The sequence below is a fragment of the Anser brachyrhynchus genome (assembly GCF_964034855.1).
Source record: "Anser brachyrhynchus genome assembly, chromosome: 1".
Taxonomy (NCBI): domain Eukaryota; kingdom Metazoa; phylum Chordata; class Aves; order Anseriformes; family Anatidae; genus Anser; species Anser brachyrhynchus.
In genome coordinates this window covers 45,135,197-45,157,573 of record NC_137694.1, presented here as the reverse complement: position 1 = coordinate 45,157,573, position 22,377 = coordinate 45,135,197, and the positions used below count along the sequence as shown (strand labels likewise).

At 46.8% G+C, this 22,377-nt stretch overlaps 1 protein-coding gene across 1 annotated transcript; it reads left to right on the top strand.

Annotated features, from left to right (window-relative positions):
- Positions 1–15,034: 15,034 nt before the first annotated feature.
- MGP (matrix Gla protein) lies at positions 15,035–21,142 on the top strand. Its single transcript, XM_080595450.1, has 5 exons — positions 15,035–15,168; positions 17,551–17,701; positions 18,631–18,666; positions 19,804–19,879; positions 20,765–21,142. The coding sequence occupies exons 2-5, from the start codon at positions 17,641–17,643 to the stop codon at positions 20,901–20,903; spliced, it is 312 nt and encodes a 103-aa protein (XP_080451576.1). The 5' UTR covers positions 15,035–15,168; positions 17,551–17,640; the 3' UTR covers positions 20,904–21,142.
- Positions 21,143–22,377: the final 1,235 nt, after the last annotated feature.

Genomic DNA, 22,377 nt, shown 5'->3' with positions numbered 1-22,377 from the left:
ATATAGCCAGGTTTGCAATGTCTGAGCAGATGGATTAGTTGCTAAGAGTCATTCCCCGTGGAATTGGACCTCTGACCAACAGATCCATGAGGACAAGAGATTTCTGTGAGGTTCTGAGATAAGAAGAGCACTGTGTTACAGCAGATCTGAGCTGGTGCAGGAAAAATTAGTGAGATGCAGGCTGAGGAATGGAAGCTGTTGTAGAACAGCAGTAGAAAGTTGCGTTGCAAGATAGGAACCACCTTCACACTGCATTAGAGGGAAAGGCTGTTGTCTGTAGTGATCTCAGGTGTTTGGGGTCTCAGTTCTGGTATAGAGGGGGTGAGGCGTATGAGCTAGCTCTCTTCTGCTGTACAAAATGCATGCAATAGCCTTGCCTCATACTTGGCCCAGCATCCTTTGGCATAGAGCATAAATGCTCCTGTCAAACAGTGACTGCATTGTGTCTTAGGGCTTGAGAGACTTGGCTTGGAACAGGGAGTCTAAGAGGCGTAGAGCTGAGAAACCTTAGTCCTTTCTCAGCCATCAGGCAAAGAACTGGGAATAGAAAAGAGTTGCAGATGAGGCAAACACAGCTCCCCACCACAGAGGGAGAGGTCAGGAGCTGGAGGGGATGCAAAATATCTGACAGCCACCATAGTGAAGGCCACAGCTGGATGTAACTGCTTTAGTACTCTACCCTTCCTTCTCCTCCACTTACCTAAAGCAAGCCCAATGCTCTAACAGTCATTTGGGGAATCAGCATTGCTGCCCATTTCCAAGGGAGGGTAGATGACCAAAGCAATATTCAAGGTTGTTCCTTGTGTTGGCAGAGCTGAGGAACAGCGTGTATTTGTGCACAGTGAGCTCTTCCTTAAGGGGTAAGAAGGTGGGCAACATGGGATCTCAGAAGCTCTGTGGTCAATGCAAGAGCCAAAAACGTTTCCTAAATGAGGCAGTTTAGACGAGAGCAGGGAAAGAGGGAGGGGAGGAGAGAGCGGCAAACCACCTCTGTCTGTTCAGTTTTTCCCTTGTCACAACTGAGTGCTCCCCAACCTCTGGTTTGCATGTGGCCTGGGAGAACCTTTGGTATCACTTTTGGGCGCAGCTAGATAATAAAACTGAGGCTGTCATGGGAGAGGTGAGTTTGGGGCATTACGTGCTGCATATTTATTTCTTTAGGCTGGTGGAAGTGGAGGCACCTGCCCTCAGCCCTTAAACTGTTTTAAATTCAGGTGCCCTCTGAGGTGCGCTGGAGTTTCCTGCACTATGTATGAGGCTTGCCAGGCCCACGCATGGCCTGTGTGGTGCCAGGCAGGAGGAGCTGAGTGCAGTTGTCTTTGATTCAGGGGCTAAGTGAGGCTATTACTGCAGGGCCCGGCCCCTCCAGAGCACTGAGGAGATGCAGGGTCTCATCCCAGGCCCCACCTGATGTTACAGGTTTGGGGATTAGAGATGGGTCACCCGACAGTGGCTCAGAGTCCAGGCAGAGCAAACTCCTGCCTGCCTTCCTACATCCCTGTGCCAGTGGTGCGAGATATTTCTGAGCTCCTGCTTTTGAACCAGGCCTAGTCACAGAACATGCAGGTCTGTGTCTTCTAGCAAGAGCTCCGCTTTCTCTCTTTCAAAGGTAAAATTGCTCCTTTTTATGGCTATAGTTTGTTCCACCATAGGAAGGGGTTTTACTGCTTTCTCTGCAGCCAGGTACAGTGGGAAGGTCTTCTACAGAGATATCTGTGAGGAGCCTTGGCGTTGTAGATGTTTCTAGTGTCACGCACCTCTGTGGTCCAAACCAAACAGTGTGTGGGTGCTGGCCTGCTGCATGGGTGTCTGAGGTTCCTCTCTTGGCCCTGTATAGATCTCTTGGCCCTGTATAGACACGACAACTGCAGGACTTGGGCACAGCAACGTGATTGTTCCTCACTGTAAGAGGGAAACAAAACACGACGTGAAAGAAGCCCTGGTTCTGCAAACAAACCTGGGAGCAAAAGCAATGTCCCCGGTGACTCTGTTCACTGTGTACACAGATAAATATAGGGACAGCTTTTTGGGATCTTCATTGAGGGGTGGTGTAGGGGGGTGTTAATTCCCTCTGCAACATAACCAACAACCTTGGGAGCCACAAGGCAACCACAGGAAAAGCCACCTCCTCCTCTAGCTGCCCCAGGACTTGCACAGTGGTGGCAATGGAGCCAAGGGGTCTGCTTTAATCCCTGTGCTCTAAGGCTTCTGCAATGCAGCCTTAGCACCGGGTTTAATCACTGTGACGATAAGTCCAAGGCAGAAAACAGAGGCTGAATCTTGTGGAGGGACAATCTCTGTTGTTTCTTTTTGGGTTTTTTCACCAGCTGTGTTATCTCTGACCTGAGTCTGTGGCTTGGACCAGATGTTTTGAGCTGGCTGGGGAGGCTGGGCTGGTTTTCAAGGGGCGGAAGAGCTTAATGCAAACTGACAGCAGGACACTGTGGTGTGAGAGCCCCTGCTCTGCAGCAGCATCTGAACCCAAAGGACTTGTAAAATAGCTAAGCTGGCAGCTGAGCCTGCCCAACAGCAAAGCTAGGCTGAGGCAGCATGTGAGAGCTGCTGTCTTTACAGCAGGGAACAGGGAATTGGGTTGTACTGTCAAAGATGCAATTCACATTCATCATTGGTGAGAAAGGATTTGAACACCTCCAGAAGGAGAATATTACAAAGGCCTGGAGGTTCAGAAAGAGGACTAACATTTTTTTTTTCCCCCCTGAACTATTTTGTGTGACATAAAATAAGCGAATGCTCCTTAGAAGTGAGGGCAGGGTCCCATGAGTGCTCCCCACGTACCCTCCCCTGGAGAAGCAAGCTGCCAGATCCTTGCAGCACTGTTCAGCTGTCTCGGGCACTTCTCTTTGGTGCTTGCAAGTGCCCTGAGGATGCAGATGTTTGTGTTACAGCCCTCTGTAGTGTCCCCTGTCTGCTACAGGGTGAACCTAGAATTTCAGTCCAAACACCTCTGCACCTAAACTGTGGAAGTGGACCAATAAAGCCAGGCAGTGATATTAGAAGCAAACCCTGTCTTACAGGTGGATAAACCGCAGGGCTTAGTCACTCTGCACCTCTGCACAAGACGGCTTCCCCTCAGCACCACTAACTGCAGCCCATGGGCTGGCAAAGAGGTGAGGGCATTTGACACAGGAGGGGAAAATATCATCTGAAGGATGCAGCTGAGGAAGTGGTTTGCAGAAGCGTGAAAGAGCAGGGCAGAGAAGAGCCAGAGACTGGTTTTGGAGGAGGAGAGGACTTGTCCAGAGGGTGATGCCATTGGGGGCAGGCAAGGGTCAGTGAGGGAAGGTGCTGGGTGGGTACCTCAGGGAGCTGATAATGATGGGGAGGAGAATATAGCAGTGTTTTTTCTGGGACTGTGAATCAAGTTCTTCTTTGACCCACTTTGGCTTAGTCACTAAGAAAACTTCAGAGGAATATTCTCAGTGGAAAAACCTGCAAAGCCTCAGATGCATATTGAAGAAGAAAGTGCTTGTTCTCCCCTTTGAATTTCTCCCTTCACTGCTAACATACCTAAAAATCCAGGCAGGCAGGTTATTTACCTGAGCTGCAAAGCAGCACATTTCTCCAGGTAAGAGGAAAGACCCATAAATAACTGCCTCCCTTTTTACACCAAGCCTCTGGGTATGGCAGCTGTGCACTTGCCTTTTTTATCATGGCTGTAATCAGTGCTGTGTCCTCCTCCCCACACGCTCACCCAGGTTTCTCCCTGTCCCTCTGTTACGAGTACTGTGTGCCTTCACTTCTCCCACCTCCCACTCCTCCCTCTCCAGCGTCCACATTTTGTCATCTTGTTAGGGGCTTTGTGCAATTCAGTGCCCTCCAGGTCATGTGGTTTGTATAACGTCTGCACCACCAGCATTAATTCTTGCCCTTTATCTAGCAGCTGAGTCATTGGTTGTATTGCTCTTTGTACATTCTTGAGGTACAGGATAGAGACAGCACGTCACTACTTCCACAGGTACCAGAAGACATAGTCAGCATTGGTACAGTTCACTTCTGGTTCCTTGGTCTGTGGGCAGAAATATGTCCCTTGGTTTGCTTATAAGAATTTAGGGGAGTAGGATGGGGTCTTGCAATTTTCCTTTTATTTATCTAATTATTTTTGTATTTATATTAATGACTGGTATCAACAGAATAATCACCCCAAGAAGAACTCTTCATCTGTTTTCTTATCCATGAGTAATACAGAACTGTATGTCCAAAAGATTACTTTTAAAAATAATAGACACAATATTCTCGGTATCTTAAAGCACTGTTGTGCTTTAAGGATTCCTTGGCATTTCGGAATTCAGTGTGGGTGTTGATCCTAGGCTATTTCATGACTTCCCATTGTAATCAAGATTTTATTTTCCTTGGCCAATTATTTTTGTTATTTGGCTAAGAAACAGAAGAGACAGTAATTTACCCCAGATTGTAGAGGAAACCTGTGGGCAGGGCTGGAAAGAGAACCCAGATCTCCTGGATCCAGAATCTTCTTTTATTTAGAATATTTTATTAAAGATATTAACATATGTCTTATTTTATTAAGACATCCTAATATCAATATATTCAGATATTTCTAAAAATATCTTCACATATTAAGAAGATTAGAAAAGATCTATGGCAGGTCAGAGGAACACGTGAATGAGGCACTGCTTGGTATATTTTAGTTTTGGCAAGACCTTCAACAAGACAGCAGCACTGCAGAAATGAAGGGACTGTTGCAGTGAAAGGTAAATAGATTCAGGGTATTTTTGATGCTGTACCTGAGATAGTGATGCTTGTATCAAAGGATCAGCCATCTTTAGTTGCCCTACCATTTCTGCTTCATCTGTGAATCCTGGGACTGGTAGTTCAGTGGTCCCTCTTGGCAGAACTAGTTCTGTGATCTAGGAGAAAAACACCTTCCTTCTTTTAATAGTAGAGACAACAGTACTCAGGATGTTTGTAACTTGAAAAGCTCCTTTACCAGCACTTAACATGATAGGGAGGGATTATTTCTGTGGTTGTTTGTATAGAAATGAGATGGTTTATGTGTCTACTTGTCCTGTCCCCCCTTCCAAATGACCAGCTGCCCCTGACAGCATGGCAATGGTCTCTAAAGTATTACTGGTACTACTGGTTTTGTGGCACAAAGTATCAAGCAGCGAAGGAAAGTCCAAAAAGTTGTATCATCAGCTTTGTTATGCCAGGGGTGTGGTGGTTCTGACCATTACATGCCTTCACATCCTTGCTGGGGCACTCAAGACAGACCCTGCCTTAGATGAACTGCTCTGGAGCTGCTTCTTGCTTCTTGCCCAGTGCCTTGTGAGGTGCTGAAGTTCTCCAACCCACCTCTGTACCCCATTCTTGAAAATCCAGGCAGGAATGTTTACTTTCATTTGGGCTGGGGCTAGCCTGAATGTCTGTCCTTGTGCTGGGAACCCATCACGCACACAAACCCAAAGCCCCTGAAGTGGCTAGCTTCTATTTCTAGCCGTGATGATCTGCCAAAGGCTTGGCGCTGGTTTGTTTATGTTTAATGTATTAAATCTGTCTCTGTGAATTTCTCTGTGACAGGCAGGCATGTCATGTTTGGGTGGTGTGTGTTTGAGCGGGCTCTGTTTCCAGACGAGCATTCCCCTCCTCCAGTGCCCCCCCCCAGTCCCACCACCCACTTAGCACATTTCCTTGTGGTTGGGGAAAAACAGCAAACTTCCACCAACAGCAAAGAGGACGGGGCTGGGAGGAACAGCAACGTCATCTGCCCCAAATGCTCGTAAGAGCAGAGCGGAGATGACAGAGTCCTGAGATGGGCCCCAGGGAACCAGGACTTCAGTTTGCTGCCTCATTCCTTATTTATGCAGCTGCTGTTGGCCTGGGGAAGGGGCTGGGGCTGCTGCCTTGGTGTGTCCCACCTCTAGGTGGTGTGCAACCTCTAGGACTGATATATGCTACAAGTCGTGTGTGTGGTTCTACGTGATTTTTGTGCCTGTATCAATTCTTAAAATGCAATCCTTTATCATGTATGGTGAGAAAAATGGGTGAATACTGTCCCACACTCCAAGACACAGCCCTGTCTCCTTCCCCAGGCTGTCTGTCCCTTCCACCACAGACACGGCACTGCCACCTCCCACCTGCTCCAGGCCCTTTTGGGCCTCAGGGAAAAGCTTTGTTGGCCCTTCCCAGCAAAATAAAAGCCTGCTGATACCTAATGGAATTCAGACTCATACATATAAGCTGTCTTAGTCTGGTCATCCCAACCTGGTGGCCTCTCGCAAGCCATTTCTCTCCTCTGTGACTGCTGGGCGCTGGTCTTGGTGGTGGGGCTTCACATTGCTGCAGGAGCAGCTGGAGGACAGTGCTGCAGAAAAAAACCCTGCCTGGAGCCTGGAGGCCTTTCAGAGAGCTCACGACTCTGCATGCTCCAAGGAGAAAGAACTGCACCCACCAAGGATGGCAAGATGGGCATGAAAGGTTCAGCAGCAAGCCAGCAGGAGCCTTTATCTCAAGAGCAGCTTAAGGTCAGCTTTGTGTCTCAGTGCTGAATGTTGCACAGAGGACACAGGAACATGACCAAAGCAATCCTGGGAGCTTGTTTTCAGGTAGGAGAGAAGGAGCTAAAGCCAGGCTCTCAGCTCTTACTCCAGCCTTGCAGGTCTCGCTCTTTGTTGGCTCCTTGTAACACTCCCGTTGATGTTCTGTGCTTCCTTTCTGGAAGCAAAAACCCACTGTGGTAAATTATTTTCTCATGGTCTTACTATCTGATAATCTCCCCAGCTAGGAACAGCTCTGAGGTATAATAACAGCAGGCTTTTGTGCAGCAGCCCAGTGTCTGCAATAGTTGCTGGAGGACAGCAAAAGATTGTCATTGATAGTGCAGAGAAGGGCAGAGAGATCAGATAAGAGAGAAGAGCTTCAAGGGCTGAAGAAGATTGTGAACTTGATGTCTGAGCCTTTGGGATGCCTGTGTATCATCTGTTATCACCAAGCCCGAGGCTCGGGGAGGCCAGGCAATGATAAGGGATTCCTTGGCTGAGGAAGGTGCTCCTGACAGACAGGCATCTTCTCCTGTGGAGGGGCAAAGACAGGCACGTAACCACATGTCTCTCCCTTCTGGGGCTTGTACAGGACCTGGCACAAACAGGCCCTTAGTGCTAATAAGGTACTTGGGGGATTTTCTGGAAGAGACTGTTCTGACTGCAGTCATTACTGGAGTTAGCTGTTCATCTCAGATGAATGCTCAGGTCTCGAAACAAACAAGGGTATTTCTAAGAGCTAGTGAGTATTTTTTATTTATTAGGTGATCCAGCAGGTTTACTAGTGAATTGACCATTGAGCAAGACAGGTGCCTATCTCAAAGAGCTGAAGTGACAGGCAAACATTTAGCCAAGTAATATGGAAGAAAGTTCATTCTACAAGTGTGTACAGATGTTTGGTAAATAACATGTGCAGAGCAAAGACTCTCAGGCAATGTCTGCTTTAGGAAAATGTATGGTATTAGATAATGTCCTCATTAATCTTAGGCTTAGCCAGCCAGCAGGGTTGTCAATGCTTATGTACTGAAGAGGTTACTCATGCAGTGTATCTTGCTGATGAACATACAGCATTGGGAGCCAGGAAGTATTGCCTATAGATCTCACTAGTAGAACAAAGGGGGGAAAAAAAAACAACTTAGTTACAAGACCAGGAAGGACAAAATTGTTTTTGCTGGTAGAAGTCTTTAATGAAAAGTCCTGCTATGGAAAAACTTCTATGCAACCTCTGGGACTGATATATGATAGAAATCATTTGTGCGATTTTATGTAATTTTCGAGCATGTACTGAGTCTTAAAAGGCCATCCTTTATCATGCACAGAGAGAAAAATGGGTGAACAGTGTCAGCACATCAGACCCCAACCAACGTTGACCAAAACGAGGAAGGAGGTTGAATCCAAGAATGTCACCTCAGGCCTCATGCCTGCAGCACTGGTGCTCTTCTTGTGCGTCTGACCTGAGTTTTCTCTTGGTATCTGGCTAAGAGGACCACAAGCCAAAGTGGGAAGAGCTCCGAGGGAAGTTTCTTACCACATAGAGCACTGCCAAAGCTGCAGAATGATGTGAGATGGTTTTGCATGAAGACTTTTATATACTGAAGATATCATTAAAAAGTCAGCATGGTACCTTTTAATACCTCATTTTGCATTAAATAAAAATCAGCTTTTAACACCTCATTTTGTATTAAGTAAAGTTGCAGTAGTGGAGTAGCAGAAATCAATGTGAGACACTATAGAGAGGAAATGTTTTATTTTAAGCCACAGTGATTTCACTTACCCAGACTAGCGCTCTCATAACTACATATTCACAAACACCAAGATGCATTTATTCATACAATTTGGTTTCTTTGCAATGACACAGAAGATGCAGGACAAGGGCTTTGGAGTCTTCATTATGTCTCCCACAGTTGTCTTAGTTTGGCCGCCATATGCTCATTTTAGATGCATCTCCTGCATCCTTGAAGAGCTGGCTGTAGTTGTCATCTTTTGTCTCTTTATCTTTTCCCACCTCTGAGTACCATAAGGTCTCACTGTTTCTTGCCTCCTTACCTAGGTATCTTATGGCTCTGTCATGTCCTTTTTCTTAACACCATCATCTCTGATGGTTTGATTTTGGCACTTTTTAAGTCTTAAGAATGCTCTCTCCCTTGTTTTAGTACATATCTTGTTTTAGACTTTTTTTTTTTTCCCCAATCTTGGTATCTAGAGGTTCTGTATGTCAAATGCTTCATGATCTGATATTCTAGGTGCCATCAATATGTGCAGTTCTTGTAGACCTTCTGCCTTTCTTCCTAGCACTTCCACACCCAGAGCTCTCCTTCCATTTATGCCAATGTTATTGTTTTTATTACAATTTAAAGGAAATTATGATCACTAGTGATAAAGACATTATCCCTGGTAAAGTAGTGAATTCTGGACCCAGTGCCATTGGAGGAAAAAGAAAAAAGATACTGAAAAGCAATAAAAATCGATCTGTCATTCCTTCTCCTTTTAAAATTCTTTCCTACTTTATGAGAAGATGTTTCTTGGTCACTTGACCTGTTCAGCCTGGAGAAGAGGAGGCTGAGGGGGGACCTCATCGCAGTCTACAACTTCCTCGCGAGGGAGAGTGGAGAGGCAGGTGACCTATTCTCCGTTATCACCAGTGATAGGACCTGTGGGAACAGTGTTAAGCTGAGGCAGGGGAGGTTTAGGCTGGACATCAGGAAGGGGTTCTTCACCGAGAGGGCGGTCGCACACTGGAACAGGCTCCCCAGTGAAGTAGTCACTGCACCAACCCTGTCTGAATTTAAGAAGCGATTGAACTGTGCACTTAGTCACATGGTCTTTTTGGGTCTTTTGGGCAGACCTGTGCGGTGCCAGGAGTTGGACTTGATGATCCTTATGGGTCCCTTCCAACTCGGGATATTCTATGATTCTATGATTCTATGATTCTTGATAAAAATAAACAGTTGTCAAATTGCATACAAATCATAAACATGTCTCCAAAACAGTGTGTGAAATTCATTACTATGGAAGGTCATCAAGTCAAATGACTTGGCTAGTGTGTGATGTTAGGAACATTAATATAATTTGTAGTTATGCACTGGAAGATAAGAATAACTGGATTTAATGCTTCAAGGAATAAGGAAGCCTTTCTTCTCACCACAAACAGTATTTCACAATTAGCTGGGTATCATGCATTTCCCCCCATTCCTCTCATCTTCCTTTGAAGCCTATCAGATATTGACAACAAAGAGAGGTGAAGATCAGGGCTTGGTGTGCCACAGAAAATGTTATTTGCTTACTAAAGACAAAATCTATGATACTATAGATACTGAACCTGAGACAGAACAAAGAAACATATATAGCATGACAATAGTGCTTGTAAATATTTTAGCGGCTTCCTGCGTTCAAGAGAGCACAGAAATGTTTCAGTTTAATCTTGGTCTCACAAGGACTTGCAGATTTTGGATCTAAGATGCTGTCTAAGTTCAATGATTTAAAAAGAGACAATATTGTTCTTTATTATTTACCAGACGGATGAGCAGAGTGAAACCACAGCTGCTTTCTTATCGCACTGCATGTCTGGGCAGGAAATAAGGCGGGTAAATCTCCTATGATCCCCAGGAATGAATCATGTCAGGGCATTTTTGTGCTCATATGGTGAAGCAAAAGGGTTAGAGGTGGAAAAGGAGGAGAGATTGCTGCAACCCAGAAGCATGCTCTGTTTTTACAGTCAGAGTTCAAACTTTTTGTTTGCTCAGTTTTTCACAGGATACTGGAAGTACAAGAAATTTTAGTTACTTGTATGGATTATTTAATCCCTGCACAGGATCCTCTGCCACATTTCTCAACATCCAAATAATATTAACAATATCCTTCCTTCCCAGACAGTAAAAGAAATAGGCTGATTAGTGCATGTGGACATGTGTGGGCGGGTAGGTGGGTGGGGGTAGTGTGGGGTGAAGCCAAAGGAAGCAACAGAATTATATCTTAGTCCTGAATGCTTTATGCTTTGGTTGCTTTATCCAGTGAATTAAATAACCTTGGTCTGGCTTCTGTGAGATTCTGGTCTTCTCTGCTCATGAATTTCCTGTTACCAGAAATCTTTTCTCATTGTTTCAGAACACAGCTGTTCTGGGAAGCCCTGGCCAAACACAGAGAGTCAGTCTTAGAGGTAACTAAATGATATCCCATGGAGAGTGCTGAGTATTGGAGTCAAAGGCTTGAGCCAGGCTCAGTTTTTGCAGCAAGCAGAAATGGAGAGTAATGACTTCCCATTGAGCTGTACTGCTGACCCCAAATGCTCCTGTATTTATACTGGGCTTCATTTTGAAGTCTGATGGATTACAAGGAGTAACTTCGAGGATCACAACTCCATAGACCATGGCTATGAAGTTGTATCTGGACACTATTCTTTGAATTACAGTAAAGATTTTCCACCAACAAGAGAATACAGCAGCTAGAGAAACAAGCAAACAAACAAACAAAGAAACCTATCTACCAACCAACCAACCAGCCAAACAAACCCCACAGCTCACAAACTGGAAACCTCTCTTCACGGTAGTGGCTGATGTAGATACAGGCACAAATGCAGTAGGACACTGCAGGTGAAAGAATATCATCTCACCCTCTGGATTTGCTCAGAGGGGAAGGAACTGGGCCTTTTCATGGTACTTAATTTCAGTCCTGCTCCTTTGGCACTGGAATACTGAACACCAGTCACCCCAGACTTAAGTGACATCCATCAGGTTGAATGTGCAGGTGTGCTCCATGTATGTGGGCAGGAGAAGGTCACTGAAAGGCATCATGTATGATTTAAAGGAGAGTTTCTGCAATGCACCCCGGCCCAAAACTTTGGAGGAAGCATCAAAGAAAATAGCTATGAGCTGGCAAGGGAACTTTCCTCTTCCATAGGAGACAGACGCTACCTGTAAGCTTCAAATGGTGGTCTCTAAAGTGGTCCTAAGACTATATGTGACATATATTTGCTTCATTAGAAGAAATTTTAATCAGAACTAATCGTTTTTTTCCCACTTGAAACTTTTCTTTTTGCACAAAGCTGTAATGCTGATGACAAGATTCTTCACAAGGGAAAGGTAGAAACAGATTTCAAATATATGTCCTTAAATATTTTTTGAAAAAAAAAACCCTAAAACACACTTCTTATGAAATTACTCCTTTCTCCCCACCCCTCCACTGAAATGGAAATAAATCACTTCAGTTACTTTGAAAAAAATTTGTTTGATCGCTGTGAAACTAGATTTCTCTTGCTTATGTGTACCCTATTTCTTTTAATCTTTGGTGCTTTTTAAATCTAGTTTTGCAATGTTTAAATGTATGTTTTTCCCAGGTTGAAAAAATGACTTTTGAACTAGTTTTAGGGTTAATATCGGGTAGCTGAGTGAGTTTGCTGCCAGAGCTAGCACACGTCCAGATATGTATATCAAGTTCTCTAAATGTCTGAAATGTGTTCCGTTTATTTTTATTTCATAGTCTTTTGACTAGCTCCTGTGTTTAAAAAACATCTCCTTTTCTAAAGCTTAGTGTCAGTATGCTAGTTTTCAGCACGATTTATTTTATGAGGTTGTTGACTTTAATTATATTGTGAATACTCGGACACTGTTACTTAGTGGCTCATTTATACTCGCTTCTTGGATCTGTTCCTAGGTATTACTTAGGACTAAATGAAAAAGTAAAAATAAAGTCTTGTTTTCTCATGTGCTGTAGAACTAGCTGTTCCAAAAAGCACTTGTTTATCATGTTGAGAAATCGCTAAGCCATAGCCCATATGGTGGTTGACTAACTTAAATCCTGAAACATCAGAGCAAGCTTGGGAAGGGCTCTCCAGGTCAGTGAGTTCAGTCACTTGATACTCTGGGCAACCTGGATTTAGAAATCTCTGCCATGGGGCTGATGGGGTTTATTCCCTTGCTGTGGTCGGTGCTCAGTGAGTGATTCTGCCAAAGCCCTCCTAGAGGTATAAAAGCTGGACACTCAGTGTGCTGGGCACTTGTGGGGGGTGATTTGCAGTCACCCCCAAAACGACAGATCTTTTTGCCATCACCTGTGGGAGTCACTGAGCCTCTCCTTGTTGACCACAAGGCTTTTATAGCAGGAAAATAGACTGGCAATTAGGTTTTATTTCCAGTACACCCCTAGGGGTTGTTTCAGAACCCACAGCTATCATGGTTAGGAAATGTCCCATTTCAAGCCTCTGTCTCTTCAGGGACATAAACAATACCCATGTGTTTTTGTTCAAGTACTGTCCCTTGGCTTTAATAATTCTACCTCCCTAGTGCTTATCACAACGCATTCATAGAGAGCAAATTATATCCCTTCATTAAGCTCAATGAGCAGGTTTTTTTTGTTTGTTTGTTTGTTTTTCCCTTAACAGCCTCATTTACACCATTCTCATTTATTTCCACGGGAGTTCTTCCCTGAACACGAGTGACCTGGGCCATACAGAGGACTCCTGCTGAGGTCTCATTGGTATCCTAATCAAGTGTCACTAACAGTTGCCCATCTCTGCTGGTAGATTCTCAGTAGACATTTCAGAATCACCATTCTGTAATCACCTTCTGACTGTTGGTTCATAGTTTATTTTTCCTGATTTTTTCCAGTTTATGAGCTCTTAGTTAGCAGCAGGATTTTCTTTCTGCTAATCCCCTTGGAAGATCTTGCATTTGCACTATTGCATGTTACCCTGTTTCTGTTATTCCAGCTTTCAAGGCCATCTTTTTCCTCCTATAGGACCTCTCAGGAATCCCTTCCACTGATGTTGCTTTACTGCTTTGTGTTATCAAAAAACTTCTTTGAGGAAGTATTCCTTTTCTGAGCCAATCATTAACGGAAGTACTCAACTAAGCTAATCCCAAGAAGAATTCAAATGGTAATTTCTCAACATTTTCTCTTTTCCACTGCTCAAACTTCTGTCTCATTTGTCTGCTTCCTTGCCATCTCTCACTTTTGACTTCAGCATTCATTTCCTCCAACTTAACTAAAAATTTGCCAGATGGCACTTTGGCCAAAGCTTTCCTGATACCCAGATAGATGGAACAAACAGATCTTCTGTGCCCTGATTTCTCTCAGGGTTCTGCACAACACGGGGCCAAATATTCAGCTGTCCCTGGAAGGTGGTAGAAGAGGGGGCAAGAAATGTTCTGCTCTTTACACTACTTTTCAAAGGTGGCTCATGACAATGCCCCTACACCCTGAAGACTTCTGGGGAACATTTTACTCCTGCTCCCCTGTCCTCGGAGGAATGAAATAAGTAAACAGATCTCTGCCATGTCAGAGATCAGGGCAGAGCTTTCATCCCTGGAAGTGCATGTGCACTGAACTCAATATGTAATAACCAGACCCAACACTGGTTACACGGACTACGTATTGACCATCCCTAAAACTCTGCAAACTGTCTCTGGAAATAATGGTGTGACTCCAATCCAGACATTTCCATGTCAGGTTGTTTTTCTCAGGCTCTGAGAGCCAAGAGCTGCTTGTGCAAGGACACATGTGATGTGGTACCTTCGAGCCACCGGTAGGTCTGGACTTCCCAGTCAAAATCATCAAGCGCTGTAGGAGCTAAAGATCCCACCCTTGGACAAGAGCCTTTGGGAACCAGGCAAAAGTACATAGATCAAGGATGCATGTGCTAACTGTGAGGTGACAAAGTGTCCTACAAAAGTGCAGCAAACCCACCTCTGTCCCAGACAGTCGGTGGTAACTCCACAGTTATGCTGCCATTTTCATTTTGCAACCAAGGCACTAAGCCAGGTCACACTTGATCTTTTCCTGAGCCAAACCAGCCACAGCCACCAGCTGTTTGGTTAGTGAATAGATGCGATGGGTTTTCTTTCTTAACCTCACGATTGCTGATTCTGCAGCTGCTCATCTCCTCCATCTCAGGTCTCCTGAGCTTAGTCCCTCAGGTTGTGCCTACCCTTACTTTGGGACCAGACCTGCCAGCACCCCCACTGGGCATAGCAGGGGTTGATCTTGGCTGAGCAAGGACTGCCCCGGTGAGATGTGTGTGCGTGCTCCTGGCCTGGGCACCTCCAGCACAGTCAGAGCCAGGAGCCCAGGAACCCAACAGCCCACCGAGCTGGGCATGTCCCGGGTTGTCCAGCGGGCTGTCCAGCACTGCTGTGGGTCTGGAGGAGGGGACATCAGGCAGCCGCAAAAGGAACATGCAAGGAGACAGGCGAGGGCCTCCTGGGCTTGTGCTTCCCACGGAAGAGCCAATGGCCTGGCCATCAGTGTGGCTCTGAACAGAGCGTGGATGGGGAAGGAGGGGGCCGAAGATGGGGGGCATCAGGCTGCAAAGGGGAAGACCGAGCTTCTCCTTGGACCTCTGCCCACACACCGCTCCTGGGCACAGAAATGCAGCCTGGTTGTGGCTGTGCCCCACTAGCCCTTGGTGCCTGTTCTGGCTCTCTCCTCTCCCCCCTTGGCTCAGTTCCTTGAGGTTTCTGTTTCCTGGCTGTGGGCAGAAGGTGTTTTTGACTGAGAAGGTGGAAGCCTGGGGGTGGATCGGGAATGGGAGACAGAAGAGGGGAGGAGTCATTCATCAATGCTAATAAATAAAAGGTCCCTCTCCTTCAGTACAGGGTCCAGGACGCCGGGAGAGCTGCCCCCTCAGACGAGCTGCAGGCTGGCCAGGAAGGACGGCTTAGTGAGTATGCAGGGACCGCCTTACTTTTCCTGGATGGCTGCTCATTATTAATGCCTTGCTGGTGCTTCACAGCTGCAAAATGTTAGGAGTGATTGCTATGGTGTGTGTAACATCGTGGTTCTCCGCTCCAGCAGGAGACAGGCCAGAGGGCTGCTTTTCTGATCTCCCCTTTTTGGGGGGGACTGTGGAAATCTCCCTGGCATTTGCAGGCAGTTTATCTTACCTCCTCTTTCTGTATTTCCAACCAGTGGATGCTTCTAGAAAGCAGGAGGATTTAGCTCCCTGTACTTTGTGGTGTGTTACCTCTGGGGCAGCATGCTGATGCTGGGGAGGAGGGATGTGTGCTGAAGAATCCAGAGTGCAGGGGGAGTCAAGAGGCAATGTATCTTTGCAAGGGAATGTGTTTCCTGAAGTCAGTTGTTGTCATAGAGCTGTGTAGTCAGCAAGTTCTCTCATCTCTTGGAAAATGCATTGCTTCTGTGGCAAAAAGTGAAATGTTTGAGTTAAAGTGGTGCTTGTGGCGTTTCTGCTGTGGTGATGGCAGGGGATGCTCCAGGCGTACTGGGATCAGTGAGTTTCTGAAATGGGAGCGGTCTTCCAGTGAGAAGGCTCTGCCCTGATAGGTAAATAAAGAGGGTTTGGCTGGAAAGTCTGCCGGAGTTTCCCACTGTGCAGCCTCACCTTCATTCCACAGCATTCCCAGCGTCTTCCTCCCTGTGCCTCACTGCTTTCCCGCTGGGCTATCTCCCTCAAACCTCCCTTCCTTGGCAGTTCTGATGAGCTGCCAGAGTGTACAAAACATTCAGGAAACCTATAAAATCCACATTCAACACCAGCTCCAAAACCCTGGACTCCAAGGAATGAAAACAATTCCGGAGCAGAGAATTCACGTAAAGAGACTAGAGTAGGGCAGAGCACAGAGGAACAGTAGAAAAGTCTTCGTTCTGTGACCCTGTGACTAGAGCAGACTTTTTTCTGTCACCGCACAACCTAGTTTTCCTCCTCATCTTAGGCAAAACACTGAACAGGCAGGATGTGGGTAGTATGGGGGACATTAATGGTGAAGGACTGAGCTGCTCTCTGTGGGAGATAATGGGGAAGGAAAGCAATTCTTTCTGTTTGGCCTGAAGCTGAAGGCCCTGCTCAGTTCATCTCCCAGAGACCACATGCTTCAGGCAGAGAGCATGAGTTTGGCATTGAAAAGGCAAAGGTAATCTTGTTCCACTGAAGTTTCACTCCCTACTGGGGAAGTGTTAGGCTCTGGCTGATTGTCCCTGTAGGTTTTGACTGTGCCACCTGCAGCGTGGCTCCCCAGACTGGCCTCTGCAGGTGACAGCAGTGACGCCACCCCACTGGCTTGGTAGGAATAGCCTGCTGGAGCCTGCACCCAGTCAGAGAGAAACCCTGATGTCTGCGTGTGGGTAGGGACCCGCAGGCTGGTGAGTGCATGTTCTGTGTACACCTGGGCAAAACAGGCGGTCACTGCAGCGCGTGGCTCACACATAGCAATGGTTACTGTGCCCTGGGCTCGTCTGCAGGCAGTGTGCATGGTCCCAGCCCCACTGCTGCCACGGGGAGGGATGGCAGGCACTGGTTATCCCCCTCCCCTCCCTGCCTCGCCTCTGGCAAACTGCTCCCCTTTGCTTTTCACCTTTTCACCTGGTCTCCCCTGCTTTCAGGAAGATGTCCCTTGGCAGAGGAGCAGTGTAGGGGCAGGAGCACAGTGAGGACCTGCAGAGATAGAGTTATGGGTGCTGCTGCTGTGGTCTCAATGCAAAGCTCATGATCCCTCCAGCAGAAGGGATCCTTCTGTGTTGCTGCTTGTCACTCCTGGAGCAGGAAAGCAGGAGGTGGGAAGGGGCTTGGATTCCTGCTCTGGCAGCTGGCAGGCTGGGAGGGCAGTGGGGCCAGCTGGAGGAAGGGGGGCTGAGTGGGGAGGAAGCTGTCTGAAGCCCTGCTCTCCGTGTCTCCACCAGCAGAGCTGACGGAACAGTCTGGGCTGTGTTTCCAGACAGAGCACGGCGAGGGTAAAGAGAGCAGATCAGAGGAAAAATTAGAAAGGCAAACATGTACATCTGGGATCAGCACACTCCTCTCCCTGCAGGCCCCTGGCAGCCCCTGGAACAACTTCCACTTGCACGGGCCAGGTTTCTGAGTGCAAGGGACATGCTTGCCTGTGAACTCTGCCCCCCACCCTGAACTGAGAGAGGAAGGGGGCATGCCCCCTCCTTCCCAAAACCTGACTCAGTCTGCTAATAGAGGATGTTTTGTAATAGCTCCATAAAGAGTGTGTACCAGCCAGCCATTGCCTTCCCCAGGTTCTTTCGTGGGCCCCCTCCTGTCTCTGTTTTCATAATAAACATTCCACTGCTAATTTTGCAGGCAGCCCAGGATCTCTGGCTGCCCTCTGTGGGAAGAGAGCGAGACACAGCAAGGAAGACGGAGTGAGGGAGCCCTCCCTGCACTTGCACAATGCGCGCTCTCATCATCATTACACTCCTGGCTACCTTGGTCATGGCCGCTACCTGCTATGGTAGGTGATCATTTTTACTGGGTAGAGCGACAACTCCAAAGTTGCAGACATATTTGGATCCGTTCAGATTTTTTTATTCACCTTTGTTTTTTCTTTCCCTTTAACCCTGCTTTCCTGCCCTTGTGTCAACCCTGCTCCAGAGCAGCCAGCTCCAGTCATTGTGGTTTGCAGTGCAGGATGCTTCAGCCCCTTCCTCTCCGGTCCAGCTCACACTGCAGATTGCTCCTCTTCCTGCTCCTCTGTTGTCTGGATCACAATAACAGGACTTGGAAGAGACTACATCATTTTTGATATGGTCATTCCAACTTATAGTTACCTTGCAGGATGGCTGGGGACACAGCTGATAACCAGAACAACTTAAAAGGCTGAGCCATACAGAGGTGCTTGGGCTGTGACTCTCCCACAGGCTATTTTGCAAGGCACAATTGCTAGACTACTACACGCCAAGTCAAGGCTTCTTCCTTGTTAATGGGGAGATCTCCCTTTCCCCTTTTGTAATATCAGCACCTTCCTCCTGTCAGGCATACAGATGGAGTTAAGATGCTATTTTATGCAAGAGTCAAGCACACTTCCCTGTGCTAATCCATTCCCTAAGCACACATGCAGGCTTTGAGGTTAAGCAAAAATTGTAGTGTCAAAAATATGAAGGAAAGAAATATGCTTGAGAATCACATACTGGAAGACCAAGCGTGACCCTTGAAGTCCTGCCTAGGACACCAGATAGCTCCATCCGAAACACATGAACATTGTAAACTCCTCATATAAATACTACATGACACTACTGAACCCTTTCTTTTCCTCTTAAACAGGTGCCTTAAAATCTGGTTTCTCTGATTTGTGTGTGCATGTTCTACTGATCTGTGGTGTGTGAGACACTGCAAATGACATGAATACACTGTCTTACTCCTTATTCCTCTTTCTTTCCCCAGAGTCCCACGAGAGCATGGAATCCCATGAGTATCTCAGTAAGAGACTGCTTTACTATTTTTTTTTAATTCAAAGTGTGCTGCAGACATCTCCAAGACCATTTCCTTGTGCTTTACTATGGGGATTAAATAGGCAGAACCACTCAGCTCAGGGAAATTGAATTTATTGGATGTCAGAGTTTCAGGATGAATGGGAAGAGAGTTAAAAAAGAATTCACATGTTTGGGCACAAGTACATACCACTGTGCTTTGCAAAGAATGTAATAAGAATTGGAAAACAAAGAGCAATGAACTTAGATCCCTGCTGCATGCACCTAAAACAGGTTAAATGGTATTAGAAAAGGGCATTGCTCAAAGAGCTCTGGGAGGAGTGTGGAAAGAGCCAGTGACACTGGCTGTCCTTACCCAAAGACAGGGAAAACCGAACTCTCGGCACCTTGGAAGAAGCAGGTGGGGTGTGTGGGCAGGAGGCATCCTTGTTCTGGATGAGAGTTGGTGTCACAGAAGCAGTGGGAGATGGCGGAGAGCGTCACTTAGGAACGAGCAGTAACCTGGAGAGGTTAGAGAACAGATGGATCAAAGCTAAAAAGAAATTAGACCATCTGGGAGAAGGACTTCACAGAGCAGCGAGTCAGAAGCACAAAGGCACAAGTGGGAGCCAATGACAAGGACATCCCCAGACTCCTCAGTTCTGCAGTCGGACTCTGTTGCTTCTCAAAAAGGACAGAAGGGACCTTCAGACACTTCAGTTCAAAATTTCAGCACAGACCTTTTCTACTGCCTAACTGTGGAGGCAGATAAACTTGTTCAGGCCCTTCCTGTTCCTACTCGTAGCTTCACAATCCTGCTGATTTTACCGAGTGCGCCCAGGCCTCCTGCGGTCTGCGCAGCTTGGCACCCACCTCTTGGCCAAGCTCCAGTCAGGGAGGCTGCAGCACCAGGCTCACAGTAGCTTTCCCTTGGGCACCCTGAGCTTCCATACAGGCTGCACAAGACATAGGGAGAGCCAGCAGGGTGGATGGCGGGGAGTATTAAAGGGTCCTGGGTTTCACTGTGAGGAGAGGGCAGAGAGGGAGGCTGTCACCAGTGTGGGAGATGGGCTTTGTGGAAATCAAGTCTTGTGAAAAGTGTTTATATATTCTGGAAACAAAACAAAACAAAACCTTGTCTTCCCAGATCCCTTCATCAACAGGCGAAGGGCCAATGGCTTCATGCAAACTGACATGAGACTAGAAGCTATTGCTCAGGAGAGGTATGTTGTGGCCTGAGGGCACTGAGGGTGGGAGTGGGGAGAGGTTTCTCCTTGCCAAGCACAGGCTGGTAGCAGGGGAAGAAGCCATGGTGACTTCGGAGAAGTCTCGGCCCCTCTCTCAGCTTGAGGTGCCAGTCAAGTCCCCAGCCTTGGGAGAAGCCAGAGCTCAGGCAGCAGAGAGTGGATCCTTGTGTTTGAGGGCACATCCTGCACGGGGAGGGCTCTGCTTAATTTGTCTGAAGGAAGCAGCAACAAAAGGAGAGAGGGAATCAGTGTGGGATACCCAGAAAGTTCAATGTGAGATCTTGTTCCAGTCTTCAGGTCTCATGCAGGATTTGCATGACCTTTTCTAAATCACAAGGCCTTCCGTGGACCTCCTTTCCTCATCTATATAAGGCAGATAGAGGCAGTTTTATGTCTCATGCGGGGCTTGTGAAAATAAAGGCCGAGGCACAGAAATCCTCTCCTAGAGAGGCACTGAGGCAAACCCTCTCAGCAGCACCATGTTGTCCCATTCACAAGGTGTTTCAGCTCTTTGCTCCATGCGTGGGTTTAGGGAATAGCGAAATAGCTGGAGGGAGAAGGCTGGAAGTCTCTTCCTTCAGCACCGGGCTGAGGCAGGAGCCAAACCCCTCTCCCCACCACCCTACTCAGCCCTGAAGTAAAATGTTACCCGGGGAGGCAAAACACTCCTGTACTCACATCAGTCCCCTGGGTGTCATGAATACAGACGCTGGTATGCCATGGTCTTGGTAGCTTGATGATGGGGGCTGGGGCTGGGTCCTTAATCCTGGTGGGGTGTTGGGGGGGGAGGGGGTGGGGAAAGGGCTGTAGACAGATATTTAAGATGACAGCACTTACTCCTCATCTATCCTACTTCTGCAGGATCAGGGAACGTAATAAGGCACCCCAGGAGCATCAGAGGGAGATCTGCGAAGACTACTACCCCTGCGAACTGTACGCTTCTCGCCACGGCTATGCTGCTGCTTACAGGCATTATTACGGGAGAAGGAGGACTAAGTAAAGGGTGCTGTGTCCCCACCCTGGGGCCTGGAGCCGAGGGTATCCTCCCAGAAAAAAAGATATAGCTCTGAAACATATTCAGTTGCTTGTGTCCCTGTATGTTATCCTGCCTGCTGCTTCTCTCCCGTATAGCCATGGATTCATACACGGTGTCGATTAGTGCTGAGCTGACATAGCAGAGATCAGAGAGAGTTCAGGATGTGGGTGGTTACTGCACAATAAATTGCTCCTTTGATACTATCTTCTCATGAGTCACAGTATTTTGGGGGGTAATTTTTCATGAAGAAGCTGAGTTTCTTTATCACAGAATCTGGTGCAGATTATGGAAACAAGTCACCACCACATGATCACATGAGGTTTGAAATGATCTACTGTGGTTTTGCTCCAGGGTCTAAAATCGAGATGCACTTTTTGAAAACGAAATCTACACCATCTTTTCTCAGTCAGGTAAACAAAATTCAGAAGGCATCTGTTTAATCTTAAAGGCAAAGTTCAGGTGAGAGTTAGTGACAGAAAAAACCTGTAAATGGCATCTTATCTTTCCAACTATACTTTGGCCCTGGTGTTTGGTGCTCCCGTAGTGTGGTCCAGACTTAATTCATATTTCTGTTAAGAGTGCTGTTTTATCCCCTTTCTTCCACTTAGAATCATTCCAGACAACTTTAGCATTAACCCTTCACTTTGAAATATTATATGAATATTATTATTTTTTTTTTATTTCTTCAGCTAAAACCAAGATTGCAGGCATATATTCCCCTTGGGTCAGCACCTTGTTCTTGTTGAGTTAGAAAGTCAGCTTGAGGCAAACATATCCCCTTGTATACTCTTTCTGTCCCCTCTTGTGTCATTCTGAACCCAGGAGGCAGAGGAGATCTGAGAGCCAAAGCATCAGCAAGTGACAAAAGAGGGACTCATATCTGAGGAGAGATGGGGCAAGTACTCTACCACATGGCTAGGAGACCGTGTGATGGCTGCAGCCCCACAGGAGGAAGGGCTGGTGGTGGTGGTGAGGGGCTGAAGGGAGGTGCAAGGGCTCCTCTCAGTAGCGCTGGGTCTTGCCACCCTGACTGTCACCCCACTGGCACCAGGGATGACAGCCTGACCCCAAGGCTCTCACTCCTCTGCTCTGCTCCCTTTGCCTCTGAGGCAGAAGGATGCAGCCACAGCTCTTCGAACACCCATCGGTGTGGGTAGTTTAGGAGACATAAATCTTCTATCTCAGCTTGGCACAGCTTGTTCCAGTATGCACATCTCCAGCTTTCCTCTGGGACCTGCAAATTAAAGAAGTGGGAAAGATTCATGGCACACTATCAAAGGCAATGAGATATAAAGTATCAAACTGCTGACTATTCTATGAAATTAAGTCTAGAGCCAGATCTACCTTCCACATTAGAAACATGCATCTTTTCAGAAATATACTTCAAGGCTTTGCCAGCTTAGCAGATGAACTTTTGGAAAGAAAACAGATTTATTTA